Here is a 26,359-nt window from a genome sequence, read left to right on the forward strand (position 1 = left end):
CAGCTCCACAGCAAATGAGACAAAATATAATAATATGTAATTCTCGGAGAGGACACTGCCAATGTTGTGTTCCATATTAAGGGTCCTTCGCTGTTTTCAGGGAATTAGCGTCAATCCATCGAGACTCATGCGATCATCCCGAAAGTGCACGAATAATTTTATGTGGCAAGAAACCTGATTGTATCATTAAGAGACTTGTTTGCTATCTTGTTTTCTGCGCACTTGTTTCTTCAACTTTGTAATTATTTTCTTCAGCTTCAGTTCATTTGGCGTCAAAACTGTAAAAAAATTAATATTTTTTTCAAAATTAAATATCCTGCTAACCGAATTTTGCCTATGGCCATCTTTGCGCAACTAGAGGCGAGATCAGGAACAGGACAGACAGCTGTATGTGGTCCTCAGAGGTACAGGGGTGTTACACCTTAATTTCCCAACTTTGCTTAAAAATAAATAAAAACCTATTTATAAGAATGTAAATGAAACCCTTTCATATAATGTTCCACTTTAAAGTCGTACATTTTGCAATTGCATTGCATTATTTAAAACTATAGTCATTTCAAGTTAATAGCATAAGTAGATACTGTAATAAGCAGGTGTGACAGACATACAGACTTAGTCATAATAATAAAATATAAGTATTGCTTTTTAACATTTTTGGTACAAAACCTTAACAATTATATTATTATGTTAGTTTCAACCGATAGACTTCCACTCCACAGCTTGGTGAAGGTGAAGCAAAACATTGTGAGGAACCTACATGCCTGCTAATCCGCACTTAGCACTCTGCATCCAATCCGTCGTCCGTCCGTCTGTCTGTCAGTCTGTCACCAGACTGTATCTCATGAACTGTGATAGTAAGAGAGTTGAAATTTTCACAGATGTATTTTTGTTGCTGCTATAGCAACGAATACTAAAAAACAGAATAAAATAAATATTTAAGGGGGCTCCCATTCAACAGACATGATTGTTTTGCCGATATTATAGATACTGGTACGGAACCGTTCGTACGCGAGTCTGACTCGCACTTGGCCGGTTTTTTTGACTTTGCTAAGTAACTTATCGACACATTACAGGTAGAGTGATTAGGTATTACTTGAATTCAGCCGTTAATAAAATAAACAATCAAAACATTTACCTTGTCCGTGTATAACAAAGCAATTTGACATCTTGATATTTACATACTTATACTTAAATATGAAAATGAGTCCAAAATCTCTAAAACTGTTTGTGCACTGAACTTAACACTAAATAGGTACTTAAATTTAATAAAAGAAGTCCGAAATCTCTAAAACAGTTTGTGTAATGTACATATTCGTCCAAGTTTGTGCACTGAATTTAACCCTACGTACTTAATATAAAACGTAGTTCAAAATCTCTAAAACAATTGGTGCGCTGAACACTTTTGAGGATAGTTCAACTCGACGCGAATTAGCAATGAAATCACATGAAATCACACCAAAATTATTAGAAAAATAATCACGGATTAAATGACAGCAGATACAAAAACAAATGGCGGCATGGGCGGCAACCATAGAGTCAGAACACTATAAGGCTAAGCGCGCATAGCGAAAATAAATCGTTGCGAAAAAAATCGCAAATCTGTGAACCATCAAAATACATTATCATCCACGCACTGCGAAGAAAAATCGCATGCGATTAATATTCGTTACTGCGGTGCGATGCGAATTTGATAATAATCAAAGAACTTCCTGTTATATGCACGAAGATCATTATAATAATATCGTTCGTAAAAAAGCCTTTTAGAGGCCTTAATGCTGTTAAAGGATGGACCCAGTAACGTTTTGTATTTTTCTTCTTCAAATTCCTTTTATGTAATATTAAGTAGTAAATAATTATGCATATTTTCTTTTTTAAATCCATAGTTAAATGTTCACTCTATTTGATATAATTTATTAAATGTTCTTCACGTCTTGTTTTCATGGTGGTACAGTAGGTATTCACTGATTTCGGCTCCCTGTCTTTCGTGGTATGCAAATAAATCGTGGTGCGCGTAGGAATAATAATATTGCGATTAAATTTTGCATTGAACATGTGGACAAAAATCGCATCGCAGTGCGCGCTTAGCCTTATTCCTACCGGACAATGGCGGCAGTGGCGATTATGACAATGTGGCCACTATAAAAATTAATTGAATTTTTAAATGTAGCAACACTTGCAAATAAAAATGTCTATGACCACTAGTTGGCGCTAGTTATTATAGTCCGAAGAGATTTCTTCGAAGACGACATAGCATGGATCACAGAGTACTTTTTACATATGTGTCAGACAGTGTCAGATTCATCCGAATGCGATTTGCAAATTGTGATTTTACTTAATTTTATTAAGTTTTTAATGTTAAAATTTGCTCTATTAACGTGAATACAATGTAGAATTTAGGCTTTAAGTTATACGTATCGGTATTAGTTAAAAATGAACTCCGTAAAAAGTGAAACGGGCAATATATGCAGAGGGTGTCTGTGCGTTGACCGCATACTTCTGCCTTTGAATGAAAATGTTGACTTGTTTTTTATATTCCTGGGAAATGAACTGTCTGTATCAGAGGTAAATAACTAACTTATCAAGCCCAAAGAGACTTCGGAGAGGTTTTATTTATTTACTAACTGATATCCGTCGACTCCGTGACTTTGTATACCTACGTCGATTTAGGTCTCAGAAAATCTCGAACTCATCAGAGAGAGTAGTCTGTGCTCGTTCTCTATCATGTAAGCTACTTATCTCTGTGCCAAAATTTTGTCAAGATCGGTTCAGCGGTTTAGTCTCGAAAAAGTTAACAGATAGACATGCATTATAATATCTACATAATTATAAGGAAAAGGTGACTGACTGCCTGACTGATCTATCAACGCACAGCTGAAACTACTGGATGGATCTGGCTGAATTGACATGCAGATGGCTATTATGAGGTAGACATCCGTTAAGAAAGGATTTTGAAAATTCAACCCTTAAGGTAGTGAAATATGGGTTTGAAAGTTGTTTAGTCCACACGGACGAAACAGCTTATCAAAGTTCAGGGCCCGCTTAAGCGTATTCGGGGTGCGAAAGCGATTTTTTTTTAAATATCACTCAAGGAATGCATATTTGTGTCCTTTTCGGCTCCCTTCAAAATCAAATCTAGGCGCTCAAAAATTGATAGAATTGCCCTTGGGAGAGATATTTGTTTCCTTTTTAGCATCGGCTTGCCACCCTATTTGCTACGCCACTGGCTGTACCCCCGCCTCCATTCATGTGGTCTCGTAGTAGTGTAGTAGGTACCTATCGAAATTTATGGGCGGTTGGCTTGCGCCCCCTAGGGCTTAGTGCCCCCTAGGGCTCAGTGCCCGTGTGCACCACACTCTTTGAACCCATGGGTAAAGATGGCCCTGACCAAGTTATAGACTATAGTGTAACATAAATCTGATTCCAGGACTGCAAATTCTACAACATTCTTCTGTGCTGGGAGTGTATAGCTCTATTGAAGAAGGCTGCAGTCTTTCGCAAGAGGGTGCAGACTGCACACAGCTACTTTGAGGGACTACTGGTAATATGTTTGGGTTTTTAAAAAATATTTATAGACTAGCGCTTGGCTGCAATCAGGCCTGCTGGCAAGTGATGATGCAGCCTAAAATGGAGCGCGCTTGCCTAGAAGATGCCTATTCACTCTAATAGACGATTTTTTTTTAATGTATTGATCTCGTAAATTTCAATAATACATTTAATAAAACAAATATATACAAATTTAATAAAATATAGGTAAAAAACTTAACTAACTAAAACTAACTTAACTAAATAAAAGCTGTTAATGCATATTTGTACGTATAAATATCGTGACATGAAACACTTCCTAGACCCAGACTAGGCATCCAAAGAGGCACCTAGATCCAGGAAGCATAAACTAGTTTAGTTAGTAGGATCGCAAGCATAAACTAGTTTTTGTATAATTAGCAACTGAAAATTCAATTAATTTTTTTTTTGATTTTGGTTTATCATAAAATAGAGGATTTTCCAATTTTTTCTTTCTGTAACAGGACTGTGCCCAAAACTGGTCAGTCTCCTTTCACCATGTACACCATTATTACTTTCAGTCTACACCAATATCTGAACTAACAACTCTAAAAACTTATAAAAAGGACCACTATGACCAAATCCTAGTCCAGAATGAGGACTTCAAACCTAAAGTAAAGCCTGAGAGCCTACTATTTGAGGTCCCTTTACAAGTTGATGTATACCCAGCAACTTCAGCTTGCCATATCAAGGAAGAGGGTTATCAAGATGATGATGATGATGACCGGTTCGCGTCCGACCCTGATGAGGAATCCAAACCGGATATGCCGATTATGGTTAAGGAGGAGAAAAAGAAGAAGAAGAAGAAGCTCAATCCTCTAGGTAAGTAGGTAGTCATCATGACTGACAGACGTTGAAATATTTAAAATAAATTTTTACTACTAACTTTGACAAAACAATAATTCTTTATTTTGCTACTAGCTAATGCCCACGACTTCGTCCGCATGGAATTAGGTTTTTAAAAATCCTGTGGGAACTCTTTGATTTTCCGGGATAAAAAGTAGCCTATATGTTAATTCAGGGTATAAACTATCTCCATTCCCATCCAAATCCGTTCAGCCGTTTTTGTGTGATTGAGTTACAAATATCCAAACAACCACACTTTCACATTTATTAGGATTAGGATAATGACATACTATATATCCAACGCTGCGTCTTCCGATGCAGCACCTTGAGACCCCAACGTTTATCGATTTTCCGAATTGAGCTTTGTCGGTTACTCTAGTTCTCCTACGGATCTCCTCATTTCCTCATTGATCACGTAGAGAAACTCCGCACTTAGCTCTCTCCATCGCCCGCTGAGTGACTCTGAGCTTTCTTATGAGGCCCATTGCCAACTATAATATTACGAACTTCTATTTAACGAAAAACTCCTTAAAGCGTAGAAATTGCTAAGAATCTTTTGGTATCGCTCACTTTTTAACTCTCTGTTTAACGAAAACTCTTTATAACGCAATAAAATACCCGGTCCCTTAAATTTCGCTATATAGAGTTACATACAGTGCGACAAGGCTGTCTTGGCGCGTGGCGAAAATCGGAACTAACATTGCCATCAAGTTTTGCCTTTGTTCTTGTTTGAATATTGAAAGCCTTTGTTTTCCAACAGCGCCCCCCTGTCTATGTCATTCAAGTGCCAAGAGAGCCTTGTCGCACTGTAACTATATCTTTATTTTTCAGATAAAAGAATAAATAAAAGAACCATCAAATACACTGACGCAGAAAGAGTAAAGTATATAGAGAATGTAGACTATACTCTGAAGGATGTGTTGTCTATGGAGCGGGACACAAAGAAATCCTTCAAGATCAAGAATATGGATCAATACACTAACATTCTTATCAAGAAGATGTATGAGACCAAGATACGGGATCTTAGCGAAAAAGTGGAGGTAATAGAAATAAGTTAAATGTAAAAAATCTTTTACCCGACCTTCATAAAAGAAAGATCTCAATTCAGTCCATTATTAGAGTTCAGTACTTTAAAAGAAAAAAGGAGCCCTTATATAGGATCACTTGGTTGTCTGTTGTTTCTGTACGAAAAGAGAATCAAAAGCTATCTTCCTGTTGACCTAGAAGCAGACGGTTCGAGTAGGTTTTATAGTATAAGTAGAGGAAAAAAATCCGAAATTCGTGAATTGGTGGTGTAACCACAAAAATATTAAAATATTTTTGGGAATGGAATTGGAAACTTCCGCGACTGAGAGTATTGTGTTTGAGAATAATCTCAAAAGTCTGCGAATTTACACTAGAAAAGCGTGCTGGGCTTTAGGCCGTGAGCCGTGAGAAGTGCTCATTAGGGGTCGATGATGGATTGATCATTTTTTCCAGAACGGTGGTATTAAGTGTTCAGAATGTGACACGATGGTGGAGAACCACGAGGCCATGGCTGAGCACTGGGACGCTCACCCCGTGGCCCTGCTGCGCTGCCACTTCTGCGGCATTCTCAGCAAATCCCGTAAATACATGAATTGCCACTTAGGCGCACGCCATTCTATTATCTACAGCTGTACGCTATGCAATATGGAGTTCAGGTACGTTATATTTTTTGTTATATGTAATGCATGTTGTTGATGTTGAAAACAAGGCCACTATGGTTGAGTCTGTGAAAAATATCTAACTATAATCAAACTGAGCCGCCTTCACTGTGGCAGTGCTGCGCTGCCATTTCAGTGAAAAACTCAGCAAATCCCTGAATAATGAATTACCACATAGATGTACGCCGTTCTATCTTTTAGTTTTTGAAGTCCGCCTTCTTTCGCCAGAGCCCTTCCCCAATACCACTGGCACTACCGAAGCCTCCACAAGACACAAATTTGCGATTACTGCGGCAAGAAATTCCACCAGAAGAGTGGCATCGAACATCACATCAGGTAACATTTTTTTAAATTAAAATATCGTGCAAACTATGAAAATTTGCAGGATCAGAGTGTTGTAATCCCTTAAATATTTTCTGACTACTGTGTTGATTCTGATGTCATTCTCTAATTTAAAGGATGATGGGCACATTTCTATTAAAGCTAGGCACAGGTTCAACAGCAAACTATTTTGGACTTACTTTTGCACAAGTTTAAAAAATCTATTAAAAATATGCTCCTGAAAAAAGCATATTACACAATTGAAGATTATCTAAATGATAAAAGAGCGTGGATTTGACCTGCAGCTCGTTCCAGCAACGCACAAGACTGCAAATACTATTTTATACATGGCATAATCTTGTACCTGTATCAAATATTTGAAAAGAGCAACCGCCGAGTTTCTTGCTGGTTCTTCTCGGTAGAAAAAGCATTCCGAACCAGTGGTAGATGCATCCGACTATTCGAAAGTACTTGTAAAAGTTTATTTGAATAAAAAAGATTTTTATTTTTATTTTTTTATAATGCAACAAAGCGGAGATGGGCGAAGATTATTTAACAGAGCAATCTGATTATTGATGACGTAAAAAATTATCACGTCATTTGTCAGTAATATTACTGGTCTGTTAAACACATCCCAGCTTTGGTGGACACTGGGCATATCACAGCATAATAACCACCCCACGATCCGTCTTAGTCAATAGCACACCTGTAGCGTTCCGATTTGGCGTTCCGTGCAGAGTTTAAACCAATCAGGGATGTGAGTTTGAAAAATAAACCCCTTCAGGTTAAACCGCTTGCCATTTTAAACTGCATCATTCACCAGATGGCCAGATTTTTCAACAAAAACTTTATAGAGACACTAGCTGATGCCCGCGACTTCGTACGCGTGGATTTAGGTTTTTAAAAACCCCGAGGGAACTCTTTGATTTTCCGGGATAAAAAGTAGCCTATGTCACTCTCCAGGTTTTAAATTCATCATGATCAACCCATCACCGGCTCACTACAGAGCACAGGGTCTCCTCTCAGAGTGAGAAGGGTTTTGGCCATAGTATACCATGCTGGCCATAAGTGCGGATTGGTAGACTTGACACACCTTTGAGAACATTATGGAGAACTATCAGGCATGCAGGTTTTCTCACGATGTTTTCCTTCACCGTTAAAGCAAGTGATATTTAATTACATAATTAAAACGCACATAACTCTGAAAAGTTATAGGTACGTGCCCGGGATCGAACTCCCGACCTCCGATTAGAAGGCGGACGTTCTAACCCCTAGGCTATCACAGCTTCTTCTTCTTAGTCTTAAATTATACCCATGTAAAAAAACCACGTCGATCCGTTGCTCCGTTGCGTCGTGAATGAAGGACAAACCAATAAACCATCAAACGGACAGGGTAGTGATTTGAATTTGTTTTTTTTTAATTGCAGGGTCAAGCATACACCAGCGGTGTGCCATATATGTAAATTCGAGTTCAAACAAAAAAGCTATCTCGAAGAGCATATGTTGATAAAGCATCAAATAAAGGAAGAGAGAAAGAAGCCTATAGTTGAGGAGCTAGCGTACTGCGTCGAGTGCGACTTGCAGTTCCCCAGCGAGTACTTTTACAAACGGCACCTAGAGTACGCGGTCGCGCACCGCCGCAGAGTACGAGAGAAGTGAGTATACGCAACAGCCTGTATAAAACTAGCGAACATTTTGACAAGAACAGCCTGTATATAAAATTATTTTTAAATGTACCCCCTTTGGGGTTGGATTCTCAAAAATCATTTTGGCCCGATCCGTCCAGTAGTTTGAGCTGTGCGTTGATAGATCAGTTGGTCAGTCAGTCAGTCAATAAATCAGTTAGTTAGCCAGCAATCAGTCAGTCAGTCAGTCAGCTTTTCTTTATATATATTTACACACATACGCCGGCATAGTTAGCGAAATTAAAAAATGGAAATTGGGTTGTTCTCTATGTCATTAATTAATTATTTCATAGGAACTATAAAATAGCGGGTCTTCAAAAATTCGTAAAATCAATGTCCGCTGTTAGTTTTAAGTTTGCTAACCATTTTAAATTATCGCTTTACCTAAAAAAGTACGTCAAATTACAGCACGCGGCCGAAAATAATGAAATTCGGCCTTTAGAATGACATTTCGTCTTTGTATAGTGTTGTCTCTGTCACTTATACCCATATGACGCTTTGTCGGTCTAAACGACCGAGACAGTGCTCTACAAATTCTGTCTCCTTCTAAAGATCGATGTTCATCACTTTTGGCCGCGTACTGTACTACAAACGATTATGACGTCACATATGTGTATTTCATACAAACTCCCTTACTACGCAAGCGTTTTGACGTTTGGTAAAAAGTCGCTGATTTGACTAGTAGTCATCATCCCTATTACAGTGCGACAGGGCTCTTTTGGCACTTGAATGACATTGACTCGGAGGGCGCTGTTGGAAAACAACGAGTTAGAATATTCAAGCAATAACAAAGGGGACACTTGACGGCAACGTTAGTTCTGATTTTTGCCACGCGCCAAGATAGCCTTGTCGCACTAGATGAGACGGTTTTTTTTTTTTAATTTTTGGCATGGCAATTTTTCAGGGTCCCTTGCCCGGACTGTGGGAAGATTTTCAGTCGGAAAGTGTACATGGTTAATCATTATAAACTGGTACACGTTAGAAAGAGTCAGCACTATTGCGAACAGTGTGACAAGGTAACATTTTTCATAGAATTAATACAGGGTGTAACCAGAACGCTAGCAAAAACTTGACGTTATTGTTATACTACCTACACACAATCCAATGCCAATAACATTTGTCTTGTCTTGTAGTTTTAGTGTTTTTCAAACCCGCAATGTATAGCGTGCAAAACTCGGGTCAATGCCCCGCCCTCGCCTACGATGCGGCGTTCGTTGAGTGTCAGTACCTATATGTTTTATTTGCAACTAGCTTATGCCCGCGACTACGTCCGCGTGGACTTCTCAAATTTTGAACCCCTATTTCACCCCCTTAGGAGTCAACCCCTACGTCATAATAGCTGTGCACGCCAAATTCAGCCCGATCCGTCCAGTAGTTTGAGCTGTGCGTTGATAGATCAGTCAGTCAGTCAGTCACCTTTTCGTTTTATATATTTAAATATATTGTGAACTTTTAAAAATACAAGATTTTTTTATTTCGCGTCTTTTAAGATATCAATAATCATCAGTTCTATCACCTGTCTTCGTTTTTGCTAGCGTTCTGGTTACATCCTGTCTCCCCATCCCTAAGTAATGATGCAGCCTTATTAATTCTAGCCCCATAAACTACCACCATACAAAAAAATCACTTCATTTTATTACTACAGTCCAATACCCTATTGACCGATATTTTTTAAAATTAATTTTCCAGCACTTCATAAACGGTTTCGCGTTGAGAACACACAAGAAGTTCGTCCACGAGAAGAACGAGAAGCCGAAGAACAAGATATGTGATCTCTGTGGTCGAGGATTCCATGTGAGTGCTTTAGTGCTGCCATCCAACGTGGCTAATTCTGTTCTACATAATCTGTAAACCAAACTAAAATGATAGTCTCTATATTACGCGACAGGTTGAATGACAGTGGCAATGCCTCTAGAGCAGTGTTTTTCAACCTTTTTGGAGACGCCCCTTAAGGGGGTCCCTTATAAGTTAAAAAATTCTGGCGACTCCCCTAATAAAACTATGTCATTCATTCAAATACTTTGTAATTTAAACCTTACTTATTTATATTAATACTAGCTGCCCCGGCGAACTTCGTACCGCCTAACAGTCGATTCAAATTTTTTATTTTTTTTTCTCTTCATAAGAACCATCCTCGTACTTCAAGAAATATTATAAAAAAAGAATTAGCGAAATCGGTTCAGCTGTTCTCGAGATTTGCGATCAGCAACACATTTAGCGATTCATTTTTATATATAGAGACTAGATGATGCCCGCGACTTCGTCCGCGTGGATTAGGTTTTCAAAAATCCCATGGGATGATGACAGGATGAGAATACTCTAAAATTTTGTTGTGCTCAGAATCAGTACCAATATTTCTTTAAAACGAAAACGTTTATATCTACAACATTTCTAAAAACTATGAAAATTGGACTACATTTACGTGAAGAAAAACGTTATCGCTTTTTGTATGAAAATTTACAACCTCTCCTCTTAATTTCGGTTATAAGATAAGAGACTTTTCCGTTTTCCAGACGAACCGCATGCTAATCAACCACAAACGCACACACACTGGTGAGCGACCTCACAAATGCAGCTATTGCCTCGCCACATTCGCGCAGGACTTTGCGCGCAAGACGCACGAGAAGTCGCAGCACAAACACCTGCTGTACGCGTTCAAGGGTTCCCCTGAACTCGGTGGTGTTTAAAACGAGGATACACCATAAAAAAATAAACTATCGAAATTGTGTAAATCATTTAATTACGAAAAATACCTTGTAGTCTTAAAATAGATGACGTGTGATCTAAAAACAGCTTGAAATTCCAAAAAAGTTCGTTCAATCTAAAAACAGCTTGACATTCCAAAAAAAAGTTTATGCAATCTAAAAACAGCTTCCGATTTCATAAAAACTCGACTGCAAACTAAAAAAGTAAAAACATTAAAAAATTAAATAAGGGATCTGCTGCTGTCATGCCGCATTCTCGCAGAATGTTGCGTGTAAGGCCAGCGCGCACCACGGTAAATTTCCGTACGTTATTTCCCCCTCAAAATCTGTGAACTATAGAATTACATAGAAGCGCGCGCACTGCGCAATTAATTCCGCACCGGATTTTACTTGATTTAAATTTAAATTTACGGATTTTAAAACGCACCCCAACTCACCGCACCGCAATGCGCGCTCCGCCTAAGACGAAGGCGAACCGCATGCTAATCAATCAAAAACGTACACACAAATGCCTCGCCACATTCGCGAAGCACTTGGCGCGCAAGACACGAGACGTCGCAGCATAAAAACCTGCTGTACGCGTTCAAGGGTTCCCCTGAACTCGACGGTGTATAAATAAATAATAAAAATCATTTATATTTTACATCATTTAATACATATTTCTTTAATTCCTTGGGACTAGAGTCCCCTCTTAATTTCGGTTGTAAGATAAGAGAATTCTCCATTTTCCAGACGAACCACTTGCTAATCAACCACAAACGCACACACACTGGTGAGCGACCTCACAAATGCAGCTATTGCCTCGCCACATTCGCGCAGGACTTTGCGCGCAAGACGCACGAGAAGTCGCAGCACAAACACCTGCTGTACGCGTTCAAGGGTTCCCCTGAACTCGGCGGTGTTTAAAACGAGGATAGACCATAAAAAAATAAACTATCGAAATTCTGTCAATCATTTAATTACGACAAATACCTTGTAATCTTAAAATAGATGACGTGTGATCTAAAAACAGCTTGCAATTCCAAAAAAAGTTTGTTCAATCTAAAAACAGCTTGACATTCCAAAAAAGTATGTTTAAAATACTCTGATAATAAACTATCGAATATATATATAAATATATTTTTAATTCAAATAAGTACCCATTATCCCTTGACTGCAATCTTGTCTGGTGAAAGTGATGATGCAGTTTAAGATGATAGCGGGCTAACCTGCACACTTTTTAGTTCTACACGGCATCGTACCGGAACGCTAAATCGCTTGGCGGTACGGCTTTGCCGATGGAGTGGAAACTAGCCTTGACCAAAGCCATCAGACCCTGACCAGAGAAAATTTCACTGACTCCTTTCAATCAATCTCAGCCGCTCAGATGAATAAGCACAGCCGATAGCAATACTCGGATTGTTTCGTTACGATCTGCTAGATGGCGCTGATGTTATGGGTTAGGTATCCTGTATCCATAGAGTAAAATATATCCTTGTTTGCTACGTTGATGGGGATGGTTATCTCACAGTGAGTCAAAGGTCAAGCCTTTCGGCTGAAGCCTGAACCTGAACCTAAATATAGTCCGTACAAAATGACTTTTCACTAGTCTTAGTAATATTCTGTTGTTTTAAGCTCAAAAGCCTAGAATCCAGAGTTCCAGAAAGCTAGAAAAAAATCGTTTATTGTTAATCTGTGGTCTGAAATGTTGAAGTTTGTTTGACAAATGACAATTAACAAAAGGAAATGTCAGATACGGACGCGATTTGTAAATTGTGAATTTTTGACGATTTTATTAAGTTTTAATGTTAAAATTTGCTCTACTATCGTGAATACAATGTAAAATATAGACTTTAAATTACGTGTCATGTATGGTGTGTATTAGTTTAAAATGAACTTCGTGAAAAGTGAAATGGACAATATAATATGCAGAGGGTGTCTGTGCGTTGACCGCATACTTATGCCTTTGAATAAAAATGTTGACTTATTTTTTATATTCCTGGGAAATGAGCTGTCTATGTCTGAGGTAAGTAACTGAGTTATCAAACCCGTAGGGACTTGAGAAAATCTGATGTTTTATTTCTGTACTAAGCAGCTTTCAATACGGCGACTTTGTTTGCGTTGATTTAGGTTTAAGAAAATCTCGTGAGAACTCTTTGATTGACCGAGATTAAAAGTATTCTATTACCGTCTTTCAGATGTAAGCTATCTCTGTGATAAATATTGGTAAGATTTACAGGGAACCAAAAGCTTGATTTTTTTATACTCCACTGAAACCGACTCTCTTGCTTAGTGGCTGGCTTTTCCTGCATGTTCAGCAGTAGGAGGGTGGGCGGAGCATATCGCATGCTGCATATTGCACCATATAGATTTGTCTGTGTCAGCAGATAATAGCAAATTAAGCTTTTGGTTCCTTGTATATCTGCAAAATAATGGCTGCTTCTGTACAACATTCGTCAAGATTGGTTACGTCACTAAAAGGTAACAGACAGACCTACATTTATAATATTAGTATGGTACTTATTACACCACCTTGCATGTGAAAGCGCAGCATTGGAAGACCCGTCACTAGGTGGATAGATGATATCAAGCGAGTTACAGGGGGTGCTTGATTCAGGTAGAATAAGACAGTGGTGTGTGGAAGTCCTTGCAAGAGAGACCTATGTCCAGCAGTGGATGTCTATTATTATTTTTATTTGTAATAGACTAAGCAGCTTTCGCTGATGTATCTATATCAGAAGTGCTTCGAGTTCGAGCCAAATGTTTCTCTAATCTATTCTTGAACTGGTTAACAGAACTTGACATAACCACATCCTTAGGCAAGTTATTCCATATGTGAACAACTCTGTTGGTCAGAAAGTGTTTTAATGGATTTGATGATGGCAATTGATATTGTAGCTTCATATCATGTCCCCTAAATCTAGGATTGCTCCTTCTCGAATACATGCTCTCAAAATTTGGGACATTATAGTAATTATCTATCAGTATATCAGTTGATAATGATGATTTATTATAGTATGCGACAGACAATAATGTACATCGACCTTTAGAAGGAGATAGCAGATTTGTAGAGTGTTGTCCCTATTGTTAAGACCGACAAAACGTCATATAGGTATGAGTGACTGAGACAACAATGTCAATGACAACAACGAGTCATTCTAAAGGCCGATGTACATTACTTTTTACGTACTGTACTATTATATCGCACAATAGGATTAAGTATAGTACAGTTCTGGTATGGAAGCCTGACAAAAGAAAATCTATTCCAGGATTCCAAATACTACAACATTCTTCTGTGCTGGGAGTGCATAGCGCTGCTGAAGAAGGCTGCGGTCTTTCGCAAGAGGGTGCAGACTGCACACAGATACTTTGAGAGACTTCTGGTATTATACATTGACTATTTGTAGGTGGATTGGGTCAGAAGTTTAAACTGCGCGTTGATAGATCAATCAGTCAGTCAGTCACCTTTTCCTTTTATATATTTAGACTAGCTGACCCGCCCCGGCTTCGCTCGGCTGGAATTTGGATAATCGAATTTCCAAAAATCCTGAAACATGTATTTCTTCATCTGTGACCAAAAACCCAAATACCAATTTTCATGCAAATAACTTGAAAAATGTTAGACTTTCATACAAGCTTTCATCCCCTATTTAACCCCCTTTGTTAGTAGAATTTTCAAAAAACGTGAAATACGTTTTTTTTTATTTTTAACCGAAAGATTAAAAACCAATTTTTATTACTTCTTACTTCAAAAATGACGGACTTTCATACAAACTTCCATCCCCCATTTAACCCACTTAGGGGTGGAATTTCACAAAATCCTTTCGTAGTGGATTAGGGCCAGACCAGCGCCTTAGGCTGTGCGTTGATATATAAGTCAGTCAGTCAGTCAGGATTTTGAATGTTATATATATAAGGTTTTACTTTCAGACTGCACCAATATCCGCCCTAACAACTCTGAAAACCCATAAAAAAGATGACTACGACCAAATCTTAGTCCAAAACGAGGACTTTGAGCCCAAGGTAAAACCGGAAAGCTTACCATATGAGGTGGATGTACAAGTGGTCGAAGACCCAACTGAATGTCATATCAAGGAAGAGGGTTATGAAGATGACGATGACCGTTATGAGTTCGAGCCTGATGTGGAATCCAAACCGGATATGCCAATTTTGGTTAAGAAGGAGAAGAAGAAGAAGAAGAACAAGTTTAGTCCTCTCGGTAAGTAGATAGCCTGGTTCAACTTACCCTTCTAACCTACTGCTATTATGATACACTCAACCGCTGGAGAAACTTGCTCAGGTAACCCTGACAGAATAGAGGAATCCGTAGGGTAAGCAGACCAACTGACATTATTACAATTATATAACATAATACAATTTAACTCAAGTAGATTCGGAGAAATCCTTTGCTCGGTAGAATATTAGCTGTTCCGAATTTTGATGTATGTTTTTATTTATCAGGAAGAAGAGTAAAGACGAGATCCATCAAATACACTGACGAAGAAAGAGACAAATATATAGAACATGTAGATTATACTCTGAAGGAGGTGTTATCTATGGATCGGGATCCAAAGAAACCCATCCGGATCAAGAATATGGACCATCGCACTAATGTTTTTATCAAGAAGATGTATGAGACCAAAAGAAAGAATATTTACAAAAAAGTCACGGTAATAGAAATAATTTAAATAAACTTAAAATAAAAATTCTTTTCAAAAAACTGACTTCCAAAGCCACAAAAAAAATAAAAAATTTAATGATATCCATGCTGAAAATAACGTCGATTCATTGCTCTGTTGCGGCAAGATTGAAGAACAAGCCAAAAAACAAACACAAAGTGTGTTTGTTTTTTGCATTTAATTATAATATCTCAGCCATAATAATATGGATAAATAAAATTATTTTTTTTTCGTGAAGAAGCCGCGTTCTTGCTTGCTTGAAGGAGCTTGCTTCTTTAACGGATAACGGTTCTTTATCACTTGCTTTAACGGTGAAGTAAAAACATTGTGAGGAAACTTGTATGCCTGAGAGTTCTAAATAATGTTCTCAAAAGTGTGTAAAGTTTGCCAATTCGCACTGGGCCAGCGTGGTGGATTATGGTCTAAAGCCTTCTCATTCTGAGAGGAGACCCGTTAGTGGGTGGGCCTGGTGATGGATTGATCATGATGGTGATGATTTTTCCCAGGATGGTGATCTTAAATGTTCAGAATGTGACATGACGGTGGAGGAAGGCGAGGCCATGGCTGAGCACTGGGACGCTCACCCCATGGCCCTGCTGCGCTGCCATTTCTGCGGCAATCTCAGCAAATACAAGAACAACATGAATTACCACATAGACGCACGCCATTCTATCATCTACAGCTGCACGCTTTGTAATGTGGACTTCAGGTACATTATATTTGTAGTTATAAGTAATGCATGTTGTTGTTGTTAGCAATAAGGTCACTATAGTTGAGTCTGGGAAAATTACTTATATAATAGAATAATGTTTATTTGAGGTATCATAATAGGTACATGGCGTAGGCAATATCGTCCTGTACAGCAGTGCAACACCTGGAACAGGTAGGCCACTCAGCTTGTGTTGAGACGTCGGGCCCCTCAGACACAAACCTCTGTGGCAAATATCTGAGGTACCAGACGCCCCAACGCTGATTTTCAGTGACCTCCTTTTATATAACGCAAACGTCAGTGGCATAGAATATCTAATCATAATCTATCTATGATCTATCTGGGCCGCTATCTTCGTTGCCCTACAACGCTGCCACTTCTGCGGCATTTGCAAAGTCCCGAAATAACATGAATTACCACTTAGGCCTGCCATACACGGACTGCTCGAGCGGTTAGCCAGTGATCAACATACACGGACCGCTCTTGAAGTCAGAGTCAACAGCTGCCATCGAGCAGTTAGCTGAACTTATGCCAGGCGACTGCTTGACCGCCCAACCGCCCGAAAGTTGCAACTGCTTGAGCGGTTCGTGTATGTACGTACGTAGAAGTCTGTAGTTCAATATGCAGTCGCAGCTTGAAGCAGTCCATCCTGACTGCTGTCCGTGTATGGCTGGTCTTAGATTTACGCTATTCTATCCTTTAATTTTTCACGTCTGTCTTGTTTCGCCAGAGCCCTTCCCGAATACCACCGGCACGACCGAAGCCTCCACAAGACACTGTTCTGCGATTACTGCGGCAAGAAATTCCAGCAGAAGAGTGGCATCGAACGACACATCAGGTAAAGTATTGTTTTTTTAATATTCTCTGACAGTGGTGTTGTTTCTGAATTCTGATGTCTTTTTCTAAACTAAAGGATGATGACACATTTGTATTAAACATATATGTAACAAAGTCAGGTGGGCGAAGATTTGTATGTGTCGCCTAGTTTATGCAATGCAGTCTAGGATAGAAGCAAGATTACCTGGAAGGAAGGCATGTTTATTAAACCCGTACCCCTAATCCGTATCTGTTTGTTTGTCGACATGGTATAATGGTGATGGTTGTTAATTTGACATTAAACATAAAATATTATGCTGTATTTATTTTACTTTTGGTATCGAAATTTAGCTTCAAGAGCTGTGTGTATTTTATATTCCCTGGAATTATGGGAATTTTCTCGTAAGATCGCTTATAACAATTGTTATTGTTGTAGGGAATCTGGTCACTATAGTTAAAATTGTGCTGGTATCGTTATACAAATGCAATTGTTGTTGTTGGAAATTAGGACACTATAGCTGTACAATTATCCTTCCTTATTTCTAGAACACCAAAAGCATTTGTTGCTTTTGTTGTTAATAAGGGCACTATTGCTAAGTCTGTAAAATTTTAACTAATAATGAAAAAGTGTTAGTATACATGGAGGATTGCCTCTATTACATTGTAGCTCTGTCAAATTTAGGTGCCAGAGGCTTCGGCCGACCAGTAAACATTGATTCTGTCGACCAGTAAAGATTCATTAAACGTTTTCAGACGCTATCACTTGCCCATCCAATGCGAGATATGCAAAATGGTATACAAACGTGAGTCTACCCTCGACAACCACATGGCTAGGTGTCATCCGGAGGTGAAATGGAAACCGGTCAAGCGAGAGCTGACTTATTGCGTCGAATGCGATTTGCATTTCCCTACTGAGGACTTATTCAAACGACATTTGAGAGTCTACGTTAGGCACCAAATTAAACCCCCAATTAAATTGCAGTAAGTTTTCGGTTGCTGTGCAACCTTCCGCACTTAGTGAACTTTACGCATAGGATATGTTTTGTCTGTGATTTCACTCAGGTTATTCAACCTATCCTAATTGTTTACAGTAGTACTACTATTTAAAAAAAACGTATAAAACTATATAAGTACTTGTTTAAAGCGATACATAATAAATATTTCGATCGAAGATAATCTACATTTGGGTGTATTATTTATTCGCAAAAATACCGAATTTCATAAACATCGTAAGTGATTTATACATTATGATAATAGATATTATAGAATAGATAATATAAGAAATTCGCACACTATTTCTAAAATTCATTTTGGTACAAATATCACAAGCGTTTGTAATAAAAATCAGCCATTTTGAATATAAACAAATTAAATAATAACAAAGTGAACTTTGCTCAAAAACCTGAAAAGAAAACCTTTTTGAAAAACCGACTTCGAATGCCACAACAAAGTATTTTTGTATGTACACAAATGTTAAAGTCGGAACTGATTATGCTGGCTGACTTTAACATAAATATTTCCGCTAGAATTGATGACGTCAGGATATGTTTGAGTGAGAGATATTGAGAGACGTAGCGAGTGAGTGAAAGGAATGCATGTTATGCATTCTACTGGGGTGCACTGTTATTCCGGCAGAGTTAAACTTGTACATACGAGCAAAATAGTTATTAAAAAAATGCTAATTAAAGATACATAATTTCACTGAGATGCCTCGTGAGGTAGGGCATGTGTGTGTGTTTGTGGGACGGTGATGTAAAAATCAAGAAATTCACAGTCGCTCTCTCCCTCCCACAACCCACACTGCACCACGCCGTCTTTATCAATCGGTACACGTTAGAATTCGGCGTTCCGTGCCGAGTATAAAGCGATAAGGGGTGCCAGTTTGATAAAAATGCCGTACCCCTTCATGTTAAAACATTTTATAGACTCCATCATTCACCACATGGCGAGGCTTTAAAAAAACTTTGTAGAGACATTTGAAGTCGGTTTTTAAAAAGATTTGTTTTTAATTGCAGGAACCACCACTTACCGGCGGTGTGCTATATATGTAAATTCGAGTTCAAACGAAAAAGCTATCTCTCTGAGCATATGTTACTAATGCACCAAATAAAGAAAGAGAGAAAAAAACCTATAGTTGAAGAGCTAGCGTACTGTGTCGAGTGCGACTTGCAGTTCCCGAGCGAGTACTTTTACAAACGGCACCTGAGGTCCGCGGTCGCGCACCATCGCAGAATACGAGAGAAGTAAGAACACCCTGTATAAGACTTGCGGGAATTTTAAAAATAGCACCCTGTATATAAAACAAATGTTTACGTTTTATAAATCAGCCTGTATAAGATAAGCGAAACTTTATAAAAAACCTGTTAGCAAATAAATTATTATTATTATGACATAAGGACAGGTTAATACCGGAGTGAAATCAAAAGCAAATCTAGTATAAGTTTAAAATACAGGGTGTAACTAGAACGCTAGCAAAAACGAAAACAGGTGATAGTAATGATGATTACTGATATAATACCACAAAAAACGCGAAAAAAATAAAAAAGTATCTTATATTTTGTAAAAGTTCACGATACATTGCAAATAAAACATCTGACTGACGCTAGATGTCAACGAACGTTGCGTAAGTAGGCCACTCGGAGTCAGAGCCACGTCGTAGGCGGGGCATTGGCCACAGTTTTGAACACTACATTGTGGGTTTGAAAAATACTAAATCACTAAAACTACAAAATGCGGCAAATGGTTATTGGTATTGGATTGTGTTTAGGTAGTATAACAATAACGCTAAGTTTTTGCTAGCGTTCTGGTTACACCCTGTATAAATGTTACTAATAATGATAATGACCTAATTTTGGCCACAGCGGCCAATCTCTATGGAGACTAGCCAACTTATACAATACTAGCTTAAGCTCGCGACTCCGTGCGCGTGGACTACACAAATTTCAAACCCCTATTTCACCCCCTTAGGGGTTGAATTTTCAAATATCCTCTCTTAGCGGATGCCTACCTCATAATAGCTATCTGCATGCCAAACTTCAGCCTTATCCGTCCAGTATTTTAAGCTGTGCGTTGATAGATCAGTCTGTCAGTCAGTCAGTCACCTTTTCCTTTTATATATTATTAAGATTTGTGTCTGTTAAATACTCTTTAATGGAAGTAGTATGGATTTGATAAACAACTACCTATTTAGAAAAAAATATGTGTAAGTCCCGCAAATTGTTAATGCGCGTGGCCGCCATTTTAGTGACGTCAGCACTAGACTGAAGTTTCGAGCTGATGGTATATTTTTATTTCGGCTGACGTCAAAATGACGTCATTTCGATGTAATGAGACATGTTTCAATAGCAATTTGCGGGACATACAATGTGTTTCTGAACTGAAATGTGACAGGTTTTTTTTGTTTTCAGGGTTCCTTGCCCGGACTGTGGAAAGATTTTCAGCCGGAAAAGCTACATGGACAACCATTATAAACTGGTACACGTCAGGAAGAGTGAACATTACTGTGAACTGTGTGACAAGGTAACATGAACTTTTAATCTTCTTCTTCTACTGACTGACTGATCTATCAACGCACAGCACAAACTACTGGACGGATCGGGCTGAAATTTGGCATGCAGATAAAGGGCTTCTGAAAATTCTACCCCGGCGGTATGAAATTTGTGTAGTCCACGCGTACGAAGTCGCAAGCATAAGCTAGTCTATACTATTATATAAAGAGGTAATGTCGTTAAGTTTGTTTGTAGGGGGTAATCTTTGGAACTACTGAACCGATTTTAAAAATTCTTTCACTAGTAGGAAGCTACATTATTCCTGAGTACATAGGCTATACGGGATCTTTATAAACCTAAATCTGCGCGAGCGAAGCCGCGGGGATCAGCAAGTTAAATATAAAATTCAAAGTCCTGTCTGACTGACTGACTTATATATCAACGCACACCCTAAACCGCTGGTCCTAGAGACATGAAATTTTGAGGGTGTGATACTAAGTGATGCCACTTCAGCTTCGCAACCCGTTGAGCTATGTCGGTTACTCTAGTTCTCCTACGGATCTCCTTATTTCTGATTTGATCACGTAGAAAAACTCCAAGCATAGCTCTCTCCATCGCCCGCTGAGTGACTCTGAGCTTTCTTATCAGTATGATCCTTGAAGTAGCTAAAAAACTGTGGAATCAACTCCCTTCGGCGGTGTTCCCTTTAGATTACAACATGGGGTTATTCAAGGGACGGATCTCCTCATTTCTGATTTGATCACGTAGAAAAACTCCAAGCATAGCTCTCTCCATCGCCCGCTGAGTGACTCTAAGCTTTCTTATCAGTATGATCCTTGAAGTAGCTAAAAAACTGTGGAATCAACTCCCTTCGGCGGTGTTCCCTTTAGATTACAACATGGGGTTATTCAAGAGGCGGATCTCCTCATTTCTGATTTGATCACGTAGAAAAACTCCAAGCATAGCTCTCTCCATCGCCCGCTGAGTGACTCTAAGCTTTCTTATCAGTATGATCCTTGAAGTAGCTAAAAAACTGTGGAATCAACTTCCTTCGGCGGTGTTCCCTTTAGATTACAACATGGGGTTATTCAAGAGGCGGATCTCCTCATTTCTGATTTGATCACGTAGAAAAACTCCAAGCATAGCTCTCTCCATCGCCCGCTGAGTGACTCTAAGCTTTCTTATCAGTATGATCCTTGAAGTAGCTAAAAAACTGTGGAATCAACTTCCTTCGGCGGTGTTCCCTTTAGATTACAACATGGGGTTATTCAAGGGGCGGACCAACAAATTCCTAAAAGGCCGGCAACGCATCGGTGGTTCCTCTAGTGCTGCAAATGTTCATGGGCGGCGGTAATCACTAATCACTTAACTTCAGGTGGACCCGCCTGCTCGTTTGCTCGCTATCTCAATAAAAAAAAAAATACCATTTTTTCAGCACTACATTAATGGTTACGCGTTGAGAACACACAAGAAGTTCGTCCACGAGAAGTACGAGAAGCCGAAGAACAAGATATGTGATATTTGCGGGCGAGGATTCCATGTGAGTGTGCTCTTATGTCGTTCTATACTCTATCCACGAGAGAAGTTAATATAGCGCTCTCTCTGTAATACGGTATTTGACAACTAGTCAAATCAGTAACTTTTTATCAATCGTCAAAACGCGCGCTTAGTATGCGAGATTCTATGAAATACCGGTGTGTGACGTCACAATCATTTGACGTGCTTTTTTTTTTTTTAATAGATATAGCGAGCAAACGAGCAGGCGGGTCACCTGATGTTAAGTGATTACCGCCGCCCATGAACATTTGCAGCACCAGAGGAGCCGCCGATGCGTTGCCGGCCTTTTTTAGTTTAATCGATAATTTAAAATGGTTATTACGTATTTTGGAAGACCTTCTATTTAATAATCAATGAGAAATAATTTATTTTTGATGTAGTCAAATAGCCAATTTCGTCAAAATCGTTTGAACGATTGGGCCGTGAAGAGTAAGCAAAAAGACAGACACACTTTCGCATTTATAATATTAGTAAGGAAGTATGGATTATTAATCCCTCCTCAGTGGCACCACATTAGTATCTACATTGCACATATGCGAAGCCGGAGCGGGTCGCTAGTAAATAATAATTAGAGAGTTTTTTGTTTCTCCAGACGAACCGCGTGCTAATCAACCACAAACGCACACACACTGGCGAGCGGCCGCACAAATGCAGCTATTGTCCCGCCGCCTTTGCGCAGAACGTTGCGCGCAAGACGCACGAGAAGACGCAGCATAAACACCTGCTGCATGAGCTCAAGGGGTTCCCTTGAACACGACGGTGTTAAAAAAATGAGGGTAGTCATGAAAAAAAGTTGTCCTAATAATAAACTATCGAAGTTGTGTCAATAATTTAATGTCTTCTATTAAAAAAATGGTAAAGCAATAGATAAATCTCTACTGAAAAAACAGTCTGAAATTCCATAAAAGTTCACTGTGATCTAAAAACAGCTTGCAATTCCAAAAAAGTTTATTCAATCTAAAAACAGCTTGTCATTCCAGTAAAAAGTTTATGAAATCTAAAAACAGCTTACGATCCCAAAAAAAGTTCATGCAAACTAAATACAGCTTTCTATAAAAAGCCGTCTGCAAACTAAAAACAGCAAATACTAAATAAATAAATGATCCTATGTGATTTGCTGCTGTCCTGCGACATCCTCGCCGAATATTGCGCGGATGACGCATGAGAAGACTCAGCACAAACATCTTCTCCACGAGCTCAAGGGGTTCCCTTGAAGACGTGTGTTTGGAGGGTAAGCATGAAAAAAATCAAACTCGAAATCGTATATAACAATAATTTAATACCTTATATTAAAAATGTAGAAAACCAATCGATAAATCTTGAAAGAAATTTTGAAATTAGGTAAACATAAAAAAACCGGCCAAGTGCGAGTCAGGCTCGCGCAACGAGGGTTCCGTACAACAGTCGTATTTTTTCGACATTTTGCATGATAATTCAAAACCTATGATGCATAAAAATAAATAAAAATTTGTTTTAGAATGCACAGGTGAAGCCCTTTCATATTTCATATGATACACTTGATATAGTTATATTACTTCGAAATATGAAAATACTGATTATTAGTTTATGACCACAATTTAATTTTTTTGTGTGATGTAACCACAAATTCGAGGTTTTCATATTTTTCCCCTAATACCAGCTATAAGACCAACCTACCTATCAAATTTCATGATTCTAGGTTAACGGGAAGTACCCTGTAGGTTTCTTGACAGACAGACAGACAAACAGACAGACAGACAAACAGACAGACAGACAACAAAGTGATCCTATAAGGGTTCCGTTTTTCCTTTTGAGGTACGGAACCCTAAAAACAGCTGATGATTCCAAAAGTCGACTGCAATCTGCAGCTTTCAAAAATTCAAAAAAAGTTTATTTAATCTAAAAACAGCTTACAATTAATTCCATTAAAAGACGACTTCAATCTAAAAACAGTCGCCGATCCAAAAACAGTCTATTGTACTTATGGTGGTGGTTAAAGCAAGTTTGATATTAATTCCACTCGGACCGGAAATCTATGAGGAAACCAACTCTCAATAAGTATAGTAAAAAATTACTTAATAAGTTCCGCAAATTACTATTGCGCTGGAACCCATGTCTCATTCACATCGAAATGTCGTCATTTTGACGTCAGCCAAAATAAAAATATACCATCAGCTCGAAACTTCAGTCACTAAAATGGCGGTCACGCGCATTAGCAATTTGCGGGACTTATAATTTAATTACATTTTAGTTTTGTATATAGAGCAAGCATCTTTTAAAATCTTGAAAAAAAATATTTTTATTTTATAAATGTTTTACCGTGATCGCAAAATAAGTAGTGTGCGGCATGACGGTTCGCGCAAGTTTTTATTTTATATTATTCAGATACAAGTTAGCCCTTGACTGAATCTCACCTGGTGGTAAGTGATGAAGCAGTCTAAGATGGAAGCGGGCTAACCTGGAAGGGGTATGGCAGCTTTTAAACTCAAACTCAAATTATTTATTCAGAATAGGTAAAATTTTACGCTTCCTGATTGTCAAAATTTTTATTTGTAAGATGATATTATAGTGGTGATAATTAATACGTACTTAAAACTAAAGCTACGAGGGTTCCAAACGCGCCCAGGTCTAAGAAGAGCCCACAAGAAACTCAGCCGGGTATTCTTTTTATTATCAAAATTTATTCTTTAATTTTTATTCTTTTTATTAAACCTATGCCCCTTTGGTTTCTACACGGTATCGTACTGGAACCCTACATCGCTTGGCGGCGCGGCTTTGCCGGTAGGGTGGTAGGCCACGGCCGAAGCCTCCCACCAGACCAGAGCAGAAATTTAGAAATTATAAAATTCATATTATAATTTATTATTATTAAGGTCATAGACTAAGGATTAAATACACAAGCGCGGCTGATATCTGTATAAGTATACAATTGCGCATGCGCACCGATACGCCTCATGTTCACATTGGACTACTTGTCTTGCGCGAACTATATTGTTCGCGACAGGTCGAGATGGCAATCGGGGTATGAAGCGAGGGAACTCCCCGCACTCCCGCACGTCACGCCCGCTCGCCCGCACCGGGTTAGCGCGGGGGGTGTGCGGGGCTTCCCTCCCCAATTGCGATCTTGACCTGTCGCGTATTGTTTAAGTTATGAATAGTGTAAAATGCAGTTTAAAATTTTAGATTTGTAAATAATTACCTTTTAAAATCTTAAATCTAAAGAAATTGCAATGAATTATGTAATAAAGATTGTTTTTAAGTTTATTATTGTTTTATTTGCTTTCGCTCGTGTACGGCCTTTAGAATGACATTTCATCTTTGTAGAGCGTTGTCTCTGTCACTCATACCCAAATGACGTTTTGTCGGTCTCAACGACCGAGACAGTGCTCTACAAATCTGCTATCTCCTTCTAAAGATCGATGTTCATCACTTTTGGCCACTTACTGTACCTATTCGAATTTGCTGCGTTAACGCTGGTGTATAGTCGGCGACAGGTCGAGATGGTAATCGGGGAGGGGACGCCCCGCACAACCCCCGTGCTAACCCGATGCGGGGCGTCCCCCACCTTATACCGAAATTGCAATCTCGACCTGTCGCGGACTATACACGGTGAAATTTTAGTGGTTGTCTTCCCGCGACAGAACGATTTGCCCTCAGTAGCACTATCGAAATTTTGAGTAATACCAAAAAAATAAAAATGTTTGTTTTGAAATAATTTAAAAAAAATCGACAACTCGAAAGTGTGGTGAGAAACAAAAGTAACTCCCTAGACGTAACGTGAATATTAACCGCGCTGCCAATAAAGTTAAAAAGTTTAGAGCAAAATAAGCTCTCGCGCGTAGTGATACGGCATAAACTAGCCTGCACGCACGCGGCATTACTGTCGGTTCGAGGTCTCATTCGATTTTTGTTTTTCTCGATTGTAAATTTGACATTTTTGACTATTTAATTTTTTATATTTATAAATCGATAATACCATGACAAAATCATTTCGCTTCGGAAAAACAACCATTAAAATTTCAGGGTGTATATGTGCAGCTTTGTCACTATGATGATCTTAAGAGCTTGGACCTGGTGTTGGCGGTCCTGCAGGGCGATTGTCTAAAACCTGCATCAATCATTATTACAATCTCAATTGTTCTGATTGGCTGAATTTGTGCCATTCTTGTTGCAACAATGCATTGTAGCCAATAGTGAGCGAGCATTAACCAATCAGAGATGATTGCGATCGTGACATTGTAGCTGTCAAACAACCGCGGTAGGGCCACTGGATAAAGGACGACCTCTAGCCAGGCTTGGGACTGGCACTGAGAGGCCCCAGCGGCGGCGGAGTTGTTGGCATCTTAATA

The 26,359-nt window shown here is 38.8% G+C and overlaps 2 protein-coding genes across 6 annotated transcripts; both read left to right on the forward strand.

The window, feature by feature from the left end:
- Window positions 1-2,286: 2,286 nt before the first annotated feature.
- Window positions 2,287-11,910, forward strand: LOC117994958 (zinc finger protein 468-like). 3 transcript variants are annotated; one of them, XM_034982933.2, is made up of 11 exons: window positions 2,287-2,562; window positions 3,425-3,538; window positions 4,083-4,383; window positions 5,239-5,447; window positions 5,887-6,089; window positions 6,321-6,428; window positions 7,841-8,068; window positions 9,003-9,114; window positions 9,788-9,892; window positions 10,612-10,745; window positions 11,536-11,910. In XM_034982933.2, exons 1-11 carry the CDS (start codon window positions 2,431-2,433, stop codon window positions 11,549-11,551), a joined length of 1,662 nt encoding a protein of 553 aa, XP_034838824.2. In that variant the 5' UTR covers window positions 2,287-2,430; the 3' UTR covers window positions 11,552-11,910. The 3 variants fall into 3 exon arrangements, with proteins under 3 accessions (XP_034838824.2, XP_069364604.1, XP_069364603.1); XM_069508503.1 differs by having other exon boundaries at window positions 10,612-10,651; XM_069508502.1 differs by having other exon boundaries at window positions 10,612-11,910.
- A 618-nt stretch (window positions 11,911-12,528) lies between these two features.
- Window positions 12,529-25,272, forward strand: LOC117994959 (oocyte zinc finger protein XlCOF6-like). 3 transcript variants are annotated; one of them, XM_069508500.1, is made up of 11 exons: window positions 12,529-12,808; window positions 14,052-14,165; window positions 14,713-15,001; window positions 15,244-15,452; window positions 15,968-16,170; window positions 16,901-17,008; window positions 17,740-17,967; window positions 19,002-19,229; window positions 20,394-20,505; window positions 21,910-22,014; window positions 22,624-25,272. In XM_069508500.1, exons 1-11 carry the CDS (start codon window positions 12,674-12,676, stop codon window positions 22,780-22,782), a joined length of 1,890 nt encoding a protein of 629 aa, XP_069364601.1. In that variant the 5' UTR covers window positions 12,529-12,673; the 3' UTR covers window positions 22,783-25,272. The 3 variants fall into 3 exon arrangements, with proteins under 3 accessions (XP_069364601.1, XP_034838825.1, XP_069364602.1); XM_034982934.2 differs by lacking the exon at window positions 19,002-19,229; XM_069508501.1 differs by lacking the exon at window positions 17,740-17,967.
- Window positions 25,273-26,359: the final 1,087 nt, after the last annotated feature.

This window comes from Maniola hyperantus, chromosome 28, assembly GCF_902806685.2.
Source record: "Maniola hyperantus chromosome 28, iAphHyp1.2, whole genome shotgun sequence".
Taxonomy (NCBI): domain Eukaryota; kingdom Metazoa; phylum Arthropoda; class Insecta; order Lepidoptera; family Nymphalidae; genus Maniola; species Maniola hyperantus.